General features: G+C 39.8%; 1 protein-coding gene across 3 annotated transcripts in view; it reads left to right on the plus strand.

Moving 5' to 3' along the window:
- The window catches only part of ston2 (stonin 2), a 317,978-nt gene that overhangs the window by 134,431 nt on the left and 161,655 nt on the right, over positions 1–21,892 (plus strand). For all 3 annotated transcript variants that reach the window (XM_039741323.1, XM_039741321.1, XM_039741322.1), the window contains exon 4: positions 8,885–9,049. In XM_039741323.1, the coding sequence (XP_039597257.1) occupies positions 8,885–9,049 (165 nt within the window). The remainder of the gene's footprint in view (positions 1–8,884; positions 9,050–21,892) is intronic.

The following is a 21,892-nucleotide window of genomic DNA, read 5'->3' on the forward strand; positions in this document are numbered from 1 at the left end:
TCTGCAGAGAGAAAAGAGAGAGGTTCAGTGCACCCCCATTGCCCCCTGGCCTGGCATGGAATTGTCCTTTCCTGGTCCATTTGGTTGACTCGTAGGTGCAGGTGTGTGACAATAGATAGATACAGTATATGTATACTGTATATAGCTGTATACATAGATAGAAGTATATGAAAGGCACTTTATAGTAATAACAACAACAACAACATTTATTTATATAACACATTTTCATACAAATGATGTAGCTCAAAGTGTTTCACAGGATGAAGAAAGAGAAAAAAAAACAAAATATATAAGAAAATAATATTAGGCAATACTAATTAACATAGAATAAAAGTAAGGTCTGATGGCCAGGGAGGAGAAAAAAAACAAAAAAATGATAATGAAAGATGAATATTAGATAGATAGATGTGAAAGGCACTATATGATAGATAGATAGATAGATAGATAGATAGATAGATAGATAGATAGATAGATAGATAGATAGGAAAGGCACTATATAACAGATAGATAGATAGTGTCACAACTGGATGGATTTGGTACCCAGCCGGGACGCCTGAGAAGACAGAACCCCCCGGGGTTACCGCCAGGGGGACCCCAAAACCAGGAAGACCCTAGACCTCAGCAATTCCGCCACACCCGGAAGTGCTGAGGGGAAGAGAAAACGGGGACACCCGGAATGCTTTCAAGGAGACAGCCGGCACTTCTGCCACACTGGGGCGTGTCGGAGGGAGATTGCTGGGAACACACCTGGACCACATCCGGGTGCTTATTTAAAGGGTCCGCCTCCCTGCAGAAGGGACAAGAGTCGGGTGGAAGAGTGACAAGGTCTGGAGAAGGCAGGAGGTGGCCTGAAGAAAAAGAGAGACAGAGAAGGCATTGGATTGGCCTGGACTGAGGGGTATTGGGGGGCTTGTGAGTACTGAACTGGATCAAAATGATAAAAAATAAACGTGTGCTGGGTGACATGAGTGTGTCTGCCTGTCTGTGTCCGGGGCAATGTTCACAATAGATAGATAGATAGATAGATAGATAGATAGATAGATAGATAGATGTGAAAGGCACTATATGATAGATAGATAGATAGATAGATAGATAGATAGATAGATAGATAGATAGATAGATAGATAGATAGATAGATGGAGCAAGACTAAGGGCACCTTTTAGGAGTGCATGAATTGATTTAAACAAAAGAATGTAAGACCAGCTGAGAAGGCACCCGATTACATCGTTGATCATTCCACCTGCTTTAATGCAAACCGTATAAAGTGGTAAAGCAGCAGTCTTTATGCAGATGCCCTCACAGGCACATGACTGGAATTAGCCCTGTTAGACTGGCCATCACTGCTCCCCCTAAACTACACTTTTCATTGTGCGGTGAAATTATCATTCTAAGACAAAGTGAAGCTGCAGCTTGGATCGAATTGGACAGGCTCAAAATGATGGAAAAACCTCTGAGATGGCTTATCTGAGGCTCAAGACAAAGTGAGCAGTCATGTATTTATACTTTATGTGGCACTCTGTCAGAAAAGAGTAAATGTATAAGTTTATCCCCATAAATGCACGTAATAGATGGCCATGAGCTTAACATACAGACATTTTTTTTCAGATTGTATCATTTTTCCCCTACTGCTTACCTTAAAATCACCCACACTTAACTGTTCAGACTTGTCAGTTATGTTATATGCAGTATATGGTGAAGACAAATTGATGACTGAAACGTTGTGTAAGAATTGCAATTTATTATCGTCCTGTGGCATTTCAATTTAATCTATAGCATATCTTGAACTACTGCATGCTGTTCACACTTACCAGTAATGTTCTTTTTATTCTATATTTGCCTGACATGTCTACACACAAAGACTTATACGAAGAGGACATTGAAGACTTGCGCGGGGTCACACAGTGAATCACACAGTCGGAAATTGAACTGACAAGCGTGTGGTGTAAAGTCCTGTGACTTACCTCTACTGTATTATGACAAATGCTATCACAATATTGAGTTGAAACTGATTACTGATAAGTTCTGCCTCTTGCAGTGTGACAAGAAGGTCATTGGGTCCAAAGAGAGAAGAGTTGTTGGAAGGAAAGGCCACACTCTCCCATTGCACAGATATTTTTCTGTTATAGTGTCCTATAGAAAAGATAGAAATATGTAGCGATGGTGCATAGTATGAATTGACATTTTGCACCATATGTAAAAAATGGCACCCTTATTTGCAATTCTTTGCGCTTCATACAGCCAATGATAGAAAGCTGGCACTGCTCCTCCATCTGGCAATTTGTGCTTTGCCCTGTCCCTGTACGAAAGGTGACAGCAGTGTCTGCATAACAATCTGTGACTTCCACTCACTGTTTGTAAAAGGTGACAGTTTTATTCCATCTTGTATTTGTGCACCACTTTAACAGTAGTCTGTCTTGCAGCAATTTGTGCTTCATATTGTAGCAAAGGGCTTGTGCTGCCTGTTTAGGAAAAACAATGCATGTTCTCCATCTGGTAGTTCACGTACCATGCTATGTCCTTACAAATAATACCTTTGTGAGCGTTGCATGTGGTTTCATTAATGTGTATCACGTGTGGAACACAAAGCAAAAAGGCGAGTGTCTGACTGTCATACGGAAGCATATTAGGGGCATAGAGAAGAAAAGAAATGGATAGATAGATCGATAGATAGATAGATAGATAGATGGATGAAAGGCACTATATAATCGATAGATAGATAGATAGATAGATGGATGAAAGGCACTATATAATCGATAGATAGATGGATAGATGGATAGATAGATAGATGGATGAAAGGCACTATATAATCGATAGATAGATAGATAGATAGATGAAAGGCACTATATAATCGATAGATAGATAGATAGATAGATAGATAGATAGATAGATAGATAGATGGATGAAAGGCACTATATAATTGATAGATAGATAGATAGATAGATAGATAGATAGATACTTTATTAATCTCAAGGGGAAATAGATAGATAGATAGATAGATAGATAGATAGATAGATAGATGGATGGATGGATGGATAGATAGATAGATAGATGTAGTTGGCAGGATTAGATAGATAGATGTAGTTGGCAGGATTAGATAGATAGAAAGATAGATAGATAGATAGATAGATATGAAAGGCACTATATAATCGATAGATAGATAGATAGATAGATAGATAGATAGATATTGTCATTGTCACTTTTACAAAGGACAGTCGACTCTGTGAGGCATAAGAGTTAAAAAGACAAGAAGAGAGAAAATACGGACCGAATAGTAATAAAAGTACAAATAGGGACACAGTGAAGAAATAACAGGTCTATGTCGAGATTAAAGTCACAATGTTTACTTAAATCTTGAAATTTCCATCTCGTAGTTTATTTTGTCATTGAAGTAGAACATTGTAAGCTTCATCTTACAATTGATGTTAATTTACTACGGTTTCTCAAATCCCATTGTAGTTTTCTCTCGACCCAGTTACTACGTGCTTCTTAAACAAGCTTTCTCTTATGCCGACAGGAGCATGTGGGCAGTGATCCCCACACAGAATACATTATATTCATTATTATATTACAGTTCTCTGAACATTTTAGAATACTAAGATGTATTCTTGATATCATTATCATGATGAAATGCATTAAAGCATATATTAAACACGTGGGGGCACGGTGGCGCAGTGGAAGCGATGAGATGGCACCCCATCTAGGGATTGTCTGTCCTGCCTCCCGCAAGATGCTTGCTGGGATGTGCGCGACCCTGGATGGAATAATTTATTGCAGCAGTACTGCCTCTATCAAATGTAGCAGCCCCCAATTCCTGTCCTTCTGGTTCGAGGACAAAGGTGGAAAAATGCCAAAAGGTTTTGGCCATTAGCATAATGAGTAATTGTCATGGATGGCCATAACCTAATGAGGAGTGGGATTGACTGAAGGGTGGCAAAGTGCCATTAGGTGCTCTCCATTAGTATAAAGAGTAGTGTCAAAATGTCCATGTTAAGCCATGTCTAAAAATGTCTTTGAACCCAGGAATAGTGGCTCACTGCGAGGACCTAGCACGGCTGTTTATTATGTTTAATAAAAATCTAAAACTGGAATCAGAAGACTTTTGGACTCTGTCTTATTTATTGGTTTGGGACTGCAAACTGCAGCCAGTCAGAGACAGAAGAAAATAAGCAGCAAAGCAGAGGGGAACAGAAAGAATGAGTAGCTGAGGAGCGCTGGAGATTCAGGAGGATAGTGGAGACAGGGTTAGGGTGAGAGATAGGAGGAGAACAGTGCTAGCTGGAGCAGTGAGTCAGACGTTAGGCGCTCGACATTTTCTTGCACTGATGGTGTGCCCGGGACCTTAACATCAGGCTGACAAGAAGGAAACCTTGGTAGGGACTGCTTTGCATAATTAAAGTAAGGTGGTCCGGCATCCACGAAAAGCTTACCTGGTGTCCTCCTGTGTGGATCCTTTAGCGGTCAATACACCGTTTTCTTTGTCAAGGGTTTCAGACCAGTAGTTCCATTGTGCTAGTGACAGTAATCTTACAGCATTCAACCTTCTAATTCTCTTTTCAGCCAGTCATTCCTCATATTCACATGCTATGTGAAATATGGGAAATATGAGCTTGTCAGTCAGAAGTTACATTTCCAAGCGGGAGAATTGAAGGATAAATATATTACCCAAATTCTCCAAGTTGTGATGTCACATTTACGTCTCGCCTTTTTCCTTTACGAATTCAAAAACATAAATATATCAGTTAGAAACTGCAGTCACGTAAGCAGCACGACTGACGTGATGTCTGCTCAGTACACTTCAATTTGTATTTTATAATTAAAAAATATTATTAGAGGGAATCCTTGGCTTTTTGAGTGGATCCAGCAGCTAATCAACAGCACCCAACAGAACAAGTTAGTCAGGTGTGGCATCACGAATGGCCCCTGTGAAGTCCCGAAGGAGGAGAACATGACCTAACAGTGCATACGGTACAAGTAATCTACTCCCACCACAGTTACTCTCTGATGCTTGTTTTATAATTTACTTCAATAATAAACTGGGAAGGGCAGCACAGCGGCACAGTGGGTAGCGCTGCTGCCTTGCAGTTAGGAGACCCGGGTTCGCTTCCCTGCGTGGAGTTTGCATGTTCTCCCCGTGTCTGCGTGGGTTTCCTCCCACAGTCCAAAGACATACAGGTTAGGTGCATTGGCGATTGTAAATTGTCCCAAGTGTGTGCCCTGTGGTGGGCTGGCACCCAGCCTGGGGTTTGTTTCCTGCCTTGCGCCCTGGGATTGGCTCCAGCAGACCCCTGTAGTTAGGATATAGCGGGTTGGATAATGGATGGATGAATAAACTGGGAAATGGGATTTCTTTTGTACATCATTTTGGACAAAAGGGTCTGCTGAACAAATAAATGTAAGCTCTATAGTAAAACAGTGTGTTTTTTTTTTTATAACGTTCAGACTAATATGCTGTTTGAAACGGCTTCTGCACCGTTTATATGAAAGAGTTAAACTCCTGCTCAGACACAGCAGTCTTCTGCTTTGTTATTTCATCTGCGAGTATAGATGTCTAGATTTAGATTTTATTTTCAAAAATAGCAATGCTTGAAGTTTGTAGAGTTAGTTGTGGCTTTCTAATATCTGTTGTTGATTCAGGCTGAGTGTAGGAAAGCTGCAATTATTGTAATAAAAGCCAAATCGAGATCACTGGCATTCCAGCAGTATGTTGGGTTGCAGACGTTTTGTGCTGCTTTTCTCGATGGTTTTGACCATTTCTGAGCCCTGGTTTCACTTTCTTTCTTTCTTTCTTTTTTTTTAAAATTCCTAGATTTTAATTCTTAAAAGAAAAAGTATAATATTTTTTAAGTAATTGTTAGCATTGTGACAGTGGTTTGATACCAGGCAGATGAGATATTTATTATATGGACATGCATTGTCTGTGTTCTGGTGTATAATAACCATAAAGAATGATGGTCTTCAAACCCACTAGACCAGATTACTTGGTGTATCCAAACTAGCCAGCTGTTTTTCATTTTCTCTACACATCATCTTTTTTTTTTCTTTCCAAGTTTGGCATTTGTATAGATTTTCACTAAGTCTGTTTTTAAGTATAAAACAGAGTAACAGATTTGTACTTAGGCAAGATTAATATGATAGCCCCATATGTAACCAGCTGGCTAGAATATCACAGATCCTTAAGTCACAGTTGGTAGACGCAATCTGATAAGCGTGTTGGGCTGTTTTTGCCTTTTCTCAAAGAGCAGACAGTTTTATTTGTCCTGAAAAGTGTCACTTTGGATTGGTCCGCATAAAAAGAGCTATCTGCTGTCTCCTAATATATTGGTGTTAAATATTAAGCTTTTTTTGCAACGGTCATGTTTGGTGTCAGTTATGTGTTTAAACATACTGGAAAATCCAGCAAGATCAAATTTGCACTTCAGGTAGCGATCTTTCTTGTTGTACCTGATGGTAATACCCGGTTGCCACAGCTTTCCTTGCAGGGTTCCCATGTCCCGAAGTTAGACTTTTATTTCTGATTTAAACACAGTAACATAATCCTTTTTCTTTTTATATCTATAGTAACTCTTTCATACTGTATTATTAGTTTTAGGTTGCGGCTCTATGAAGATACACAAAAGTAAATTAACATTCTCATGCCTGCTTAATCCACTTCAGGGTACCTTAGTTGAGTGCAAGGTGGGACCCATCCCTGCTGAGGGCTCCAGTCCTTGGCCAAAATGAAAAGCAGTGAAATGTTTGGATTTTAAAATATGTACACGTTTTAGTAGAATTGTGGAGTGTATTGGATTGCTGCTTTCCAGAATGCAGTGTTGTCACGTGGAAAATAAAGCACATAATTTTTCAGGTTTTTGGCTTTACATATCAGGAAATGACTAATAATCATGGAGTCATCTCCATGTCCCAAAATTAGAAAAATTTAACCGCATGTGATAAAGAAAGCATAACAGATTGTACTTTTTAATTAATAGTTCAGTGTATAGAATCAAATAGGAATGACAGATAGACAGAGAGAGATGAAAGACACCATATACATGATATAAAAGGCACTATATAATAGATAAAGGAAGGATTCATACCTCACCAGAGGACCATAATGGAATGACGGGCTTTCCAGGAGCAGTTAATTCCCCCACACTATAGCTGGCAGTGTTCCTCAGGGCTGAACCTTAGGACACCCGCAGGGTGGCATGGGAGTTGGAGTCCAGAATGTGCTGCCAGAGGAGGACTGCCCTGGTTTCCAAACGACCCAGAAGTGCTTTGGATGACATGGACAGGAGACCAGAAGCAGTTCCTGGGGTCAACTTTAAAAGAAAAAGAGTTGAGAGGCAATGTGCACCACTGTCATGGAGGAGGAAGTAGGATTGTGAATGGTGTATTTGTGCTGGTGTTCTTATGAAAAAAGTGTTTTTGTCAAATAAAAAAACATTTATTTGAACCTGGAATTGTGTTGGGTATTGCTGTGTCTGTGGTTTGGGGCTCTGTGGTGCCCTCTAGTGGTTACGATAGATAGATAGATAGATAGATAGATAGATAGATAGATAGATAGATAGATAGATAGATAGATAGATAGATAGATAGATGAATAGATGGATGGATAGATAGATAGATGATGTGAAAGGCGGTATATAATAGATAGATAGATAGATAGATAGATATGAAAGGCACTATATAATAGATAGATAGATAGATAGATAGATAGATAGATATGAAAGGCACTATATGATAAACAGATGGATAGATAGATATGAAAGGCAGTGTATAATAGATAGATAGATGCGAAAGGTACTATATGATAGATAGATGAATAGATGGATTGATAGATAGATAGATGATATGAAAGGCGGTATATAATAGATAGATAGATAGATAGATAGATAGATAGATAGATAGATAGATAGATAGATAGATAGATAGAGTATGTAGCATGATGTGTAGAGTTTAAGTCAAGGGAAGTTAAATTTCAGCGAGCCGGTGAGGCCCCACCAGGAGTACAGTGTAGAGTTTTGGTCTCCATATTACAAATCGATATTGCAGCACTAGAGAAAGTCCAGAAAAGAGAGGATTCTGAGATTGTGAGGTTTAAGCTATGAACATTTTAGTTTAAACAGAGATTAAGAGGTGACATGATATAGGTTTTAAAAATTATGAAAGACATTTCAAGACACAAAGGAAAATGGGAAATCATTAATGGTTGATTTTGCATTAATGTTAGAAAAATTTTCTTCACACACAGAACCATAGATATGTGGGATACATTAATAAGTAGTGAGGTGGAGAGTCGTACTTTAAGAACTTTCAAAAATCAATGTGATATTTTTTATGGAAAAATGACATGAATGAGATTGGTAAGCTTTGCTGATCTGAATGGCCTTCTTTTCAATGTTATCTTTTGTAGCCTCTGCAAGCGACCAAAGAAAGAAACCAAAGTACACTCATTTTTGGGCGTTAGTGGCTTTTGTTTTAAAGATCACATGTAAATGAACTTCTTTCCAGATTTACCAGAATACCGGAGCTACAGTATGTTCCAGCTGGGTTTTCTCTTATTATTTGTGACATGTATTTAGTTTGCATAGAGAACATCTGAGCCATGGTTTTGAAATGATGCCACTTTGGTGGGTCCTTTAAAGACGTTAGAGAATGCTCACAGCATTCTGTTGTAATCAGAAGATTAGCGGCCTAACCAGACCCTTCCTAATGTAACAGTTTTCTTGTTTTGAGACACTTTTGTAGCATCAATAGTTCCACTTCTCCTTATATTGAAGAATGTCGTGTCATGGTGAGTACCTACTGGAAGGGCATGACAACTTTTAACACTGTAAAAAAAACCAAAAAACTATGTCACGGTAAAAACCAAAATAATGTATTTATCTGCATGTTTTTCAGATTCTTTGGCCACGAACCAAAACCAAAGTATCAACTTTTGGAGCCCAGTACCCCCTTCTGAAAGAAGTTGGTCGGCACACTCCGAAGACCCCTCATACACTGACATGCAATCAGTTAACACTGACGACCATCAGAGCTGTGGGCTATCAAGGACTGACTCGCCCAGTAAGTTTGAAACGTTGGTTTTTGTCTCTTTTTACTATTTTTGAAGTTTGAACTAATTATGGACCTTCTCATGGCTGCTGATGCTTTAAAGTACATTTTCACATTGTTGTCAGACTTGTGAAGATATTTCATTTTTATTCTATTTGATGTTTCAGTAATGAAATCAGAAGTCCTTATCTCTTTAATCTGGTTATGGATGTGTTCAGTCAAGGAATAAAAGACCAATCCCCCTGGTGCAGGGTTTTTACCGATGACATTGTGTTGTGTAGCACCAGGAAAGAGAAAGCGGAGAGGAAGTTGGAAGATTGGAGAAAGGCTTTAGAAGACAGAGAACTGCAAGATAAATAGTAAGAAGACAGAATATACAGTGGAACCTCGGGTCACGAACATCTCAGAACACGTGCAAATCGGGTTACGACCAAAAAGTTCGCCAAACTTTTGCATCTGTTCACGACCACACACTTGGGTGACAAACAAGCCAGTTTCCCTTCCGGTTCGTACGCACCGATGATTTCCGCATGTGTTCAGTCTCTCCCTGTACATTGTTCTCGGACGCGCGTGAATTCGCTGTGAACTCTTTGTGCTCTATTTCGTGTGCTTTTGTATTAATTCTGCAATTAACCATGGCCTCTAAGCAAGTGAAGAGTGTTAGTGTTGGTGAGAAGAAAGGTTAGAAGAAAACTAAAATAGAACTAAAGAAAGAAATTATTGAAAAGTATGAGCATGGCGTTCGTGTTACTGATCTTGCTGCTGAGTACAACAAGTCAAAATCCACGATTTTGACTATTCTAAACCAGAAAGAGGCCATTATAGCAGCTGATGGTGCAAAACGAGTTACAGTGTTAACCAAGCACAGGCCTAAAGTGCTGGAAGAGGTGGAAAAACTGTTGCTAGTGTGGTTGAACGAGAAGCACCTTGCAGGGGATAGTGTAAGCGAGGCCATCATATGCGAGAAAACCAGGAAGATTCATGCCGATTTGCTGCAAAACTATCCTTCTACGAGTGGCTAGTTCTTCCTCCTCATTTCCTTCATGCCAGAACTCGACTCATGCAAGGTTAGTTTTCTTGGTTTTTATGGTTAGTTTTTGTGTAAATTGCGGATTTTTCAAGGTTCGTAAGGCTGTAGCGTGAACTCTTACATTGTTAGTTTTCTTGGTTGTTTCTGGTTAGTTGTTGTATAAATTACGGATTTTTAAATGTTCTTTTTTTCCCCTGTGCTTAAAACTCATTAAAAAAAGTGTTTACAGCGAACGGTTCATAAGGCTGTAGCGTGAACTCTTGCAAGGTTACTTTTCTCTGTTCAAGGTTTTCTCAGTGTTATTCAATGTTTTTACATTTATTTTACTATTACACTGTGCATTCTATGGTATAATTAACTAGTTTTGTGCTTAAAAATCTTGAAAAAAAATATATATACATACAGCTCGTACTGTCTGGAACGGATTAATTGTATTTCCATACAATCCTATGGGGGAAATTACTTGGGGTCACAACAAAATTGGGTTATGACCAGAGTTTTGGAACGAATTACAGTCGTGACCCGAGGTTCCACTGTATGACGTTTAATGATGATTAGGATTCAGAAGTGAGGCTGGTGCGAGAGCTATTGAAATGCGTGGATACATTTCAATATCTTGAATCACTGGCAGACCAAGATGGAAAATTGGATGCAGAGATAACTCATAGAGTGCAGTGCGGATGGAACAATTGGAAGAGAGTATCAGGAGTAATGTGTGATGAAAGGATTAAAGCAAAACGTTAAAGGTGAGGTTTTTAAGACAGTGGTATGGAGTTGAGATGTGGGGAGTAAAGGGAGGGCAGGAGAAGAAGTTACATGAGGCAGAAATAATAATGTTGGAATGGATGTGTGGAGTTACAAAAAAAGGACAGCAAAACAAATGCTATAACCAGAGGTCCAGCAAAGGTGGGACAGATATCTAAGAAAATACAGTGGAACCTCGGTTCACAAACGTCTTGGTACACGTACAAATCGGTTTACGACCAAAAAGTTTGCCTCGGTTCACGACCACACACTCGGTATAGGAACAAGCCAGTTTCCCTTTCGGTTTGTACATGTTCAGTCTCTCCCTGTGCATTTCCTGTGCAGCGAGCGAGCAAGAGAGAAAGAGAGAGAGCGACACACACACACATACACACAGTCGCGAGAGAGAGACACACAAACACACAGGTGCACAAGAGAGAGACACACAAACACACACAGGCGCACAAGAGAGAGACACACACACAGGAGCGTACAAGAGAGAGACACACAAACAGGCGCACAAGAGAGAGACACACAAACACACAGGCGCACAAGAGAGGGACACACACACACACACACACACACACAGGCGCACAAGAGAGAGACACACACACAGGCGCGCGAGAGAGACACACACACACAAAAGAGAGAGCGAGTGAGAGAGGGAGGGCTGGAGGCATAAGGTAGAAAAGGCTTGTTTTTGTTTTCAGTTCTGTTTACAGCGATCGGTTCGTAGCGTGCATTGTTGCAATGTTACTTTTCTTGGTGGTTTATTAAATTACTGATTTTTCAAATGTTCATTTTTTCCCTGTGCTTAAAACTCATTAAAAAAAAGTGTCTTTAGCAGGCGGTTCGTAGCACTATAGCGCAAACTATTGCAGTGTTACTTATCTCTGTTGTTCAATGTTTCCTCAGTGTTATTTAATGTTTTTACATTTAGTTTACTATTACACTGTGCATTATATGGTATAATTAACTATATTTGTGCTTGAAACCTGAAAAATATATATTTACATGCAGTTCGTATCGTCTGGAATGGATTAATTGTATTTACATACAATCCTATAGGGGAAATTGCTTCGGTTCACGACCAAATCAGTTTACAACCAGAGTTTTGGAACGAATTATGGTCGTGAACCGAGGTTCCACTGTACAGGAAAGTAGGTTGTCATGTGATGAGGAGAGACATTAGAACATTAGAACACTCTAGACGAGAACAGGCCATTCAGCCCAACAAAAGCTCGCCAATCCTATCCACTTAATTCGTCTAAGAAAACATCAAGTCTAGTTTTGAAAGTCCCTAAAGTCTTACTGTCTTTGGTAGCTTATTCCAAGTATCCATTGCTCTCTATGTAAAGAAAAACTTCCTAATGTTTGTGCAAATTTTACCCTTTGACGTTTCCAACTGTGTCTCCGTGTTCTTAATGGACTCATTTTTAAGTCACCGTCCCAATCCACTGTACTGATTCCCTTCATAATTTTAAACACTTCAGTCATGCCACCTCGTAATCTTCTTTTGCTTAATGAGACAATGAATACATGGACAGAAGAGTGGTGGGAATGGAAGTAGAGAGGAAGAGAAAGCGAGGAAGGTCAAAGTAGAGCTGGATGAATAAAGTAAAAGAAGATCTGAAGGAAAAGGGCCTGACTGGTGAGGAGGTGCAGGAATGAATTATTTAGAGAAGGTCGATCCAGCACATTAACCCCATATAGAAGTAAGAAAAGATGAAGAGAAAGAAGAAGAAGATGTAATAAAACCAGAAGTCATTAGGTTGTCTAAACCACCACCACCACCATGTTCTTTGACAACATGGGCTTAAACCTTTTAAAACATCTTTGATCTGTTGGGAGAGATTCAGTTGTTTTGCTCACAAACACAATGTGAAATGGAGTCTGTGCACTACTTGTTGAAGTATTCATTACTGTCAGGCAGTCTTCTTCTCCACGAGGCACACCTAGAGATGTTAGAGCAACGACACTGAAATTGTGAAAGGAGTGAATGAAAAACAGTTTTTGACCTGCCGCTGGCTTTCTTTACTGCTGCTTTCCTTTAGCTAAAGAGAGCTGAACTGCTGACTCGTAGTACTGGATGTTAGAAGGTAAGGAGAACCCTGAATGATCACCTTTTAGCATAAAGCCCTGTGTCCGCATAAAATAAAATCACATGTCAGGCTAATTTGAATATAATACGGTATGTTCCACTGAGTCTTTGCTCCACTTGTTGGAATACAGAAAGTGGTACAATCAACCTGTTTGTGCTTCCCCTGGGGCAGACCAAGATAAGACTCCACTTGTCCGAAGCATAATTGTGAATGATATCATGAACGTGCTGTAATAATTTTTCCTTAACAGCTTGTTGTTATTGTTTATTATGAGTAACACTTTTAACATGTTGGCAAAAAAATATCCATCCATCCATTATCCAACCCGCTATATCCTAATCCAGGGTCATGGGGGTCTGCTGGAGCCAATCCCAGCCAACACAGGGCGCAAGGCAGGAAACAAACCCCGGGCAGGGCGCCAGGCCACCGCAGGCCTACTGGGATATGCCCATACTTTATGTAATTTGTCAAAATAATGACATCTTGTTCTGACACATTCATCTTCTACTTCTGTCTAATTTAAACTCAGTTCATATGAGGCCTGCCGATGTCACAGAGCTTCTCTGCATTGCACGTGTAGCCTTCTCTTATGGTCTGGTAAGCTTCCCAGTGTTTTCTTTGGCACTGGTCTCTCATGACGTTAGCAGTAAATGATGTGCTCCCCTGTTGAAGGGCTGGGGGTGTAGACCAGTCTGACTAGCCATGTTCTGTTTTTGTATTGTGTGGAAGTTTGTCCAATAGTATCCAGCAAACCAAAATAAATGTTGGCCTTGATCTGTCAGGAGTGAAAAATAAGAATACCGCTCGGCCGCTGTGCTGCCTGGAGTGCAAAAATATGTTCAGTGATGCAGAACAGTATAAATGCAGACAAAATGTTCTTCAAGTTGTCCATTGGGATGGTAATAAATTAACAAAACAGAGTCAAGTGTTGTTATCAGAATGGCCACTACTAGTCTTACAGTAAATGAAGTCTGTAAAGTTGTTTAAATTATTGAAGTCAACCTCAGTGAGTGTTTGGATGTCATTTTGAATGTGAACAGGTTCATGCGAAAGGAAGCATCAGGCTCATCTCACTGTAGTCGCTGCTCATTTTCTTTACAAAAAACTAACATAACAGTATTACTAAATTCTATTAATTCGTTTTAGAATTGCGGGGTGGGGAGCCTGCCCCAGGAAGACAGAAATCGACACTGGATGGGTAACCAGTCCATTACTCGGCCCACTTACACATACATCCCATACTCACTTAGGCAGTTGAATCACCAGTTACCCTAATGGGCATGTTTTTGGGTTTGTGTGGGTAAAGATGCCCTTACAAACAAAAGCTTGGTTTGCAATTCAAGTTCAGAAAACTGGGCCCATGATGGAGCACTGCTAACTGTGCCATCTACAGAACAAAAATCTTTAGGCCTTTGTGTGGTAAACACCATCCCTGAGTGGCAAACATGAAATGTGAGTTCTAGCAGGTTGACATACTTGCTGAAGGCCTTACAGTCACATGAAATCATCTGTTATAAATTAGTTGTCGATATTTGGCTTTGCCTGCTTCCATAAATACCGGGCTATTCCAAATGAAAGAGCAGATTTCAAAAATGTATTTCAAACAAACTGTATAAGACAGAAACACATTCTGCACATCACTGGACAGAGGAAAGTTCCAAGTTTGGTCCTACGGTCCTTGAGGTTGCATGCACTCAACATGGAGGTCCGGCGTTACATGAACGACACCATTCCAGGACGATGGATTAGAAGAGGTGGACAACAAGATCTTGCCCATCGTCTATTGCTTTCCAGGTCACCAGACCTTACCTCCTGCGATTTCTATCTATGGGGTACATTAAAGAAAGAGTGTTTGTTCCACCTATGCCCGCTAACCTTCAAGATTTGAATCGAGTCGAGGAAGCTGTGAATTCAGTAACTAGGGGCCAGTTGACTCGTGTGTGGCAAGAGATGGTCTATCATTTTGATGTTTGTCGCTGTACACATGGTGCTCATGTTGAGTATATGTGACCTCAAGGACCATAGGACCAAACTTTGAACTTTCCTCTATCTACTGAAATCTACTCTTTCATTTTGAATAGCTCTGTATATCTTCATTGGAGGAGGTTGGGATCATGCACTGATACAACAACATTTATTTCTGTAACACATTTTCATACAAATAATGTAGCTCAAAGTGCGTTTCATGATGAAGAAAGAGAAAGAAGACAAAGTAAGAATTTAAATAAGAGAACACTAATTAACATAGAATAAAAGTAAGGTCCAATGGCCAAGGAGGACAGAAAAAACAAACAAAAAAAAAATCTGCAGGGGTTCAAAAGTCATGAGACCGCCTAGCCCCCTCTAGGCATTCTACCTAACATAAATGATAAGTCCTCATTCTATTTAGAGTTCTCATGGAAGGACTTGATGATGACGGTCACGTAGACGTCTGGCCTTTAATCCATCAATGCATGGACATCACGGTTCTTTGATTAGGTGGTGGTGGCGCAGGTCGCCACCACAAAAAAACGTGAAAAGAACTGTTTTATCTTGGTAGAGTAATATATATTGCTCTACTTACCCCTATTGTATTATTAATATGTAGCCTTAGAATACCTAATCTCACAGACTTACCACTGTATATAACTTCTCCCCACCTTCCCTTCTATATTTATAACCTCAGGCAATTAGATGTAGTAAAAAAGACAAGCAGGAGTTAAGTTACACATAAAATAATGTATTACTGATAATATTCATAAATAATAACAAAATGCAAAGTACATTTGAATATTGGCAACCATACAACCTGATAAAATGGTGATGTGTAATTCAGGTGGCACACAGACTTGTAGTTACTTAAAATGTCTCTAGTTAAGGCATCATTGGTGCTCAGCTTTTAGCCACATGTCTGTTCAAAATGGCTGAAACTGTGCTCCTCATTGTGTTGTCTTCAGTTCATGGTGCGATGGTCTTCATCAGTTGTTAACAAGAGAAAGATACTTCTACATCATCACAGGCTAGCAAGAGAAAGGTACTTCTTCATCATATGTTGGTTAGAGAGAGAGAATGCCAATCCAGACAGCCATATCTCAGACCAATGGGGGAAATAGTACATCTTAACACCTGCAACCCCACAAGACCATATGTTAAACATCCTGGCTTCCTTGCAGGTTGGGTTGAAAGACTTTAGCAGAGAAATACTCATCAAACTGGTTTAAGACACATGCCCGCAAACCCTGTCAAAAAATTACAAACAGACAGTCGTAAAAATGGGGGCAAACAACAAGTAACACGAAATTACATTGCTTTACCTAGATTACAAATAAAGACATACAAAACATTTATCAAGTTATATGCAAAATCTCACATCACAACAGAACAGAAGAGAGAGTAGAGGTTAGTACGGATACAGTGCGGTGCCGCACCCACCACACGACGAACCACCTCAGGATCCCAGATTAGGACCCGAGCACAGCCGTGCAGTGGGCACTTGTCTCATCATTCCTAAAATAAATGTTTGGCCCAATGGTTGTGTTGTTAAACCCTCTTAACCCTCCTTACTCCTAAATGATTGGATTCTAGTAATGCAAAGTCATTTAATGTTTTTTGTTGCTGTTGTGTATGAAGGCTGCAGTTCTTTATATCGCATTAGCAGTTCATGCAGGACATTCTTCTAAAGTTCTCTACAGGTTTCCATGGATACTGAAATCAGGGAGTTCACATCATTTATTAAATTAAAAGATATGACAAATTCTTTATGATGAAAAACCAAATATTTGTCTCCAGGCAAAAGCTGTATACTAAGCAGCACTTTTCTTAATTCATAGTAGAATGGAATCGCCTAATAAATATTTGAGCTTTTCATGTTTTTTATACTGTTTTGATTGGACTGAATAGCTTCACCTTGAACCATAGCAGGAAAATCATTTTTGGCAAAGACTGTCAACTTCATATTATTCATTTCATTTTCTTCAAACATCAAACAGTTTGTGAATCAAATGAAGACAGGTCGCTGTAAATTATTAGGAGTGCAGCTGTTAAATGATAAAGAGAAGATGTTAGCCAAAATACTAACATTGTCTGGTCTGCCGTCAAAAAGAGCAGCTGCAGATTTGCATAACGTTATCTCAAGTGCAGTAGTTTACAAGCTCACTTGGCTCAGAGACTGACAACTGGGATTGAGTGAAAAATAAAATTACTTTTTTTTTGGCATCATACGTTTTTAACCACTGATTGTGGATTAACATGCAAATTTTTTATAGAAAACGTTTTTTTGTTGTATTATTTGCAGATTTAACAACGCTCAGATTTTCTTATAGTTTGTCACATATGTTAGAATGTGACACTTGAAGTGAGCAGGGTTTTTAATTCTGATGGATATTCAGGGGTCCACCTTTGTTTCGAAATGTGGGTTATAATGGCAAATGGCATTCACCCCAATTTAATTTTTATTTTAACAGATTGAATTGAATTTCTCTCTCTTTGATGACAATGTAGGATCTACACTGCAGGAGCTTGTGGTCACTGAACAACATGGTGTGTCTTTTTATTAAATACGATCATGAAAGGCCTACACAGAACAATGAAATGTAGATGTGGTGCGTTGACAACAAAAGTCTGAAACGTTAAAGTCACGTTTTCTCCATTGCATCATCTGGTTATGAAATGTGAACAATCAAGAAAGCAGAGAAAGAAGATAAAGACATTTGAGCTGAAGTGTTGCAGAAGGGTGTTGCACACAACAATCCCATTATGCAGTAGTTGTTAGGTCAGATTAAAGTCCACTGCACACTGTGACCATCTATAATTAAGTGAAATGAAAATATTTTGATCGCATCATGAAATAAGTTGGAAAATGTCTGTATAGCATGATATTCATTTGCGTTCAGGGCTGCGCAGGCACTGTAGCCCTCAATGGACTGTAGCCCTCAATGGACTGTGTTCAGTCTGTAGGTTCTAGAACCTTCTCAGACCATTTCAGGGTTGCGGGGGTTCAAAGGCTATCTCACCAGGATTGGTCAAATTTGAAAAAGGGCCTGGGCAGGACTCCAGACAATCACGGGGACCACACACACCATATTCACACACATTTATTATTTGCAAATGCCAATTAACATAACCTAAATTAAAAAAAAAAAAAACAATGTTTGAAATTGATTCCTTCTTTGCTAGAACATATCTGGCCATAGTAATTTTCATGAAATGGGATTTGCAAAGCTACCCAGTTATGATAAATGTTAGGGAATGACAGAAATGAAAGGCAGATTTTATTACAGCGATTGACAATGATGGGTACCATGTGAATGTGGCACTCTAACGGTGTCAGTACTGTAGTGAATCATTATAATCTGCAGATAATGGAGCTGAGAGGTTGGTTTAATATGAGGTGAATCCTGAGGAAATGTTTATTTGTGCTGTGCATAATGGCCTAAACTCCACAGGACCCTTCTTTCATATTTGGATAACCAGATATGGATTTTATAGTTAGGAAGATCATATAATTTTCCTGTTATGACTTAAAACTTCAAAATGTGTGAGATGCTGATACATTGTGCTCAAGCTGCTGGGATGACTTAATAAAGCAAACCAATTTGCTGATGCAGAGGTTACTATGTCCACATAGCTGAATCTCAGATACAAGGTTGCCCACGCGTGTGACAACAGCCAGTGTTGGTGAGTTTGCAGTCTGCTGCTGCTTCTTTAACTTGTAATGGGGATCTGTTTGCTGTCAGTACCAGGTACTGGAAGTGAAAAAGAGGAAAATACACAAATATACAAGTTGGTCTAATCTCTGTCAAGGTAAATTTGAAACAGTAAACTAATTCATAGTTGAAGTCATACGGAACGTTTCTCAGTTTTAACTCTTTCAGGGTTTGTCAAAAGGAGGAGTTGATGATCAACTGTAAACTGTGACAAAACCAACCGTTATGTTTTAGTTGAACTCTCGTTGCTAGAAGGAAAGATAGCTTCATTGGTTTGACCGAGATTTCCTGCGTTCATGTGAGTAGTATGGTGCAAACAACAGTAAAAATGGCACGAGAGGTCAAAGCAAATGCGTAAAGCAAAATACTCCGTGGACAAAGTTTTGCCTATTATCTCTGAACTGGACTATGACTTGTCGGACTCCAATTTTGATACAAGTGATCGAAAATGAATGTGAGGTTCCAGCTTCAGCTGACTGGTCCCCAGCTAATCGTAGCTGATACTTCTACGGCAATGCTCGCCAGGAGGACTGCCACTTAACAATGATAAGAGGTAGAAACCAGGTTGCAATGCACTGCGACCGTGACCGCTGCTGCTGCTGCCACCCCAGCCACATGAAAGACAGCCTGGCAGCAAGCTTGCCACACATTCTTGGCAAACTGGCAGCCACAGCGTGCAGTAACAGACGTTTTATGTTGATTTCTTTGTGAAACCATTGCTTTTCTGAAACTGTGTTTGTTGGAAAAATAAAGAGTTAAGATAATTAAGTTTGCAGATTTGGCAATGGTTTTCAATGAGAGATTTTAAAATTTGAAAACTTTGTAGAGTGTGATTTGTTCAAAATATCTGAATGAAAATTTGAACTCCCTCAACAAATGTCTTAGAAGAATAAGTGTGCACCATTTCAACAGATTTGGGGTCTGAGATGTTTCATGTGGAAGTACTGACAGACAGATAGGCAGGCAGACATGGCTATTGCATTAGGTGCTTCTTGCATTCTATGTAAATACACCAAATAAATGGCTTAACACAAAAGATTCTGATTCATGGAAAACATGGAAACTTATCAAGATGGATGGATTCCACAATGGAACAATTTGAACTTTAGTGTTGACAGAAACGTCCTCCACGTTATTAACTACCAGGACACAAAGAGTTGGGATCAACTAATTTGGTAACATAACACTCAGTATAGCTTCATTATCCATCCATCCCAGTCCCAGATTCCACTGTCATGGTCAATCATATTCTGAAATGAGTGACATCTCCAGCAACAGTGTCACATCTGCTAAAAAGGTATGTGACGAAGCGGGTTCGCTGCATGCTCCTATTTCGCTTCCGGGAGCCCTGAACCCGACACCCGTCAGTAATGTTACCGATGAGCACGGCAGTGAGGCACAACAAATAGAGCAAGGGGATGGTGCAAAAGTGCAAAGTTTTTTTATTTAAAAAAAACAACAAAAAGAAACAGTGTTCAAATAAATAGTGACGTGTTTCAAAAAAAATCTTCATTAAATAAATAATCCATTAAAACATGTGAAAGGTGGAGGTTAAAAAAAACACAGAAAATAAAACCATCTGTTAAAACGAGGATAAAACAACACTGGGAAGCAGCCCTTTAAAAACAACAAAGCCCGGTGTCTTCTTTTACTGGTGACTCCCCTGCTTCTCCCACCCAGGCTATGCACCAGGGGAGCCACCCTACCTGCAGCTGACCTACTTCCCATTCCAGATCTGGAGGCTTCCCGATCCCTAGCTTCGGTTGCGCTCCCCCAGACCGAGACTTGGCTTTTCACCCAACGGCCAGGACGCTCACGTTGGGGCTTCTCCTTCCAAGCCTCCCGACTCCCGCTGCCTTCTCGGCCTTACGCAGCCAACCGTCCTTCTGCCGGTCACTCCCACTCCTTCATTAAATACTCAGTGGGAGCAACCACTTCCAACTGCCCTAGGTGTTGGCCAAACACCCCTGCTAGGGCTCACTGTCCAGCTGCCTTCCTGTAAGCCTTCGCTCTCGCTCACGCCGGCTCTCTCTCCTCACTGCTTCTTGTTTTCTGTTTTTTTTCTTTCTCTTTCGTCTCTTCTTCCTTCTTTCTTTCTCCTCTAGCCGCCTCGTGCTGTGGCAATCAGCAGCTCCCGGGAGCTATTACAGACGCGGACCGTTTCTCACCTGTGCACTTAGGCGAGAAACGCCCACATCATGAACTCCTCAGGAACCGCTTTGGCCACACACCACCACGCCCCCTTCCCTGCAGCGATTATTAATTTAAAACTGGCCTTTGACGGGAGCTGTGGACCCACTATACCACAAGGTATACCATAGTAGGCAGAGCACAGGAAGTGAATGGAATTGAGATTTAATACCTGACAAACAAAATAACGGGGACAATTACAGGTAGGTGATTCTTAACAAACACAATATATTCTGTGAAATGGGACATTATGCAAAACTGTATTGGATACTGCAGTGTGCCTGTTTTGACTAAATACACAGAGATAACTCTACAACATTCCACAGGCATACGATGCATGAGATTGGGTTCTGCTAACTATGAGTCAAAGCATAAACTGTTATATGTAAACATTCATGTGTAAAATTTCACATTAAAATAATGATAGGAAGCTCAATTCAGCACTGCCAGCACAATCGCTTTGTATACAAGAGTCATGAGATACATGAGCAAAGCTGTTATGTGTTTGTTACATCTGCTACGTCCTGTTCTCTGATTGTGATTTCTGAACTGTTTTATAACCTTATGAAACCACAGACATAGAGTATATTTGGTCAGATGTTGCCCAATCGGATGTTGTGCAACTTTTAGCTTGTATTAAAAAGCAATACGTAAAACAATATGAATATCCTCAAAAGCAGGTCTTAACTGCCCTTAGTGAGTTTTCAGCATTAAATTAAATGTTCAGATTGACATGAACTCTGAAATATTGCTTGGTATATTATTTGAAGTCGGCTGCCTCATATAACAGATTTATTTATCTTTAATATTATAGGTAGGTCTGAGTGTAGATAGATAGATAGATAGATAGATAGATAGATAGATAGATAGATAGATAGATAGATAGATAGATAGATAGATAGATAGATAGATACTTTATTAATCCCAAGGGGAAATTCACATAATCCAGCAGCTGATAAAGAACAATATTAAATTAAAGAGTAATAACAATGCAGGTATAACAGACAATAACTTTGTATAATGTTAACGTTTACCCCGCCGGGTGGAACTGAAGAGTCGTATAGTGTGGGGTCTCCTCAGTCTGTCAGTGGAGCAGGACGGTGAC

This window comes from Polypterus senegalus, chromosome 18 (assembly GCF_016835505.1).
Source record: "Polypterus senegalus isolate Bchr_013 chromosome 18, ASM1683550v1, whole genome shotgun sequence".
NCBI classification, from domain to species: Eukaryota; Metazoa; Chordata; class Cladistia; order Polypteriformes; family Polypteridae; genus Polypterus; species Polypterus senegalus.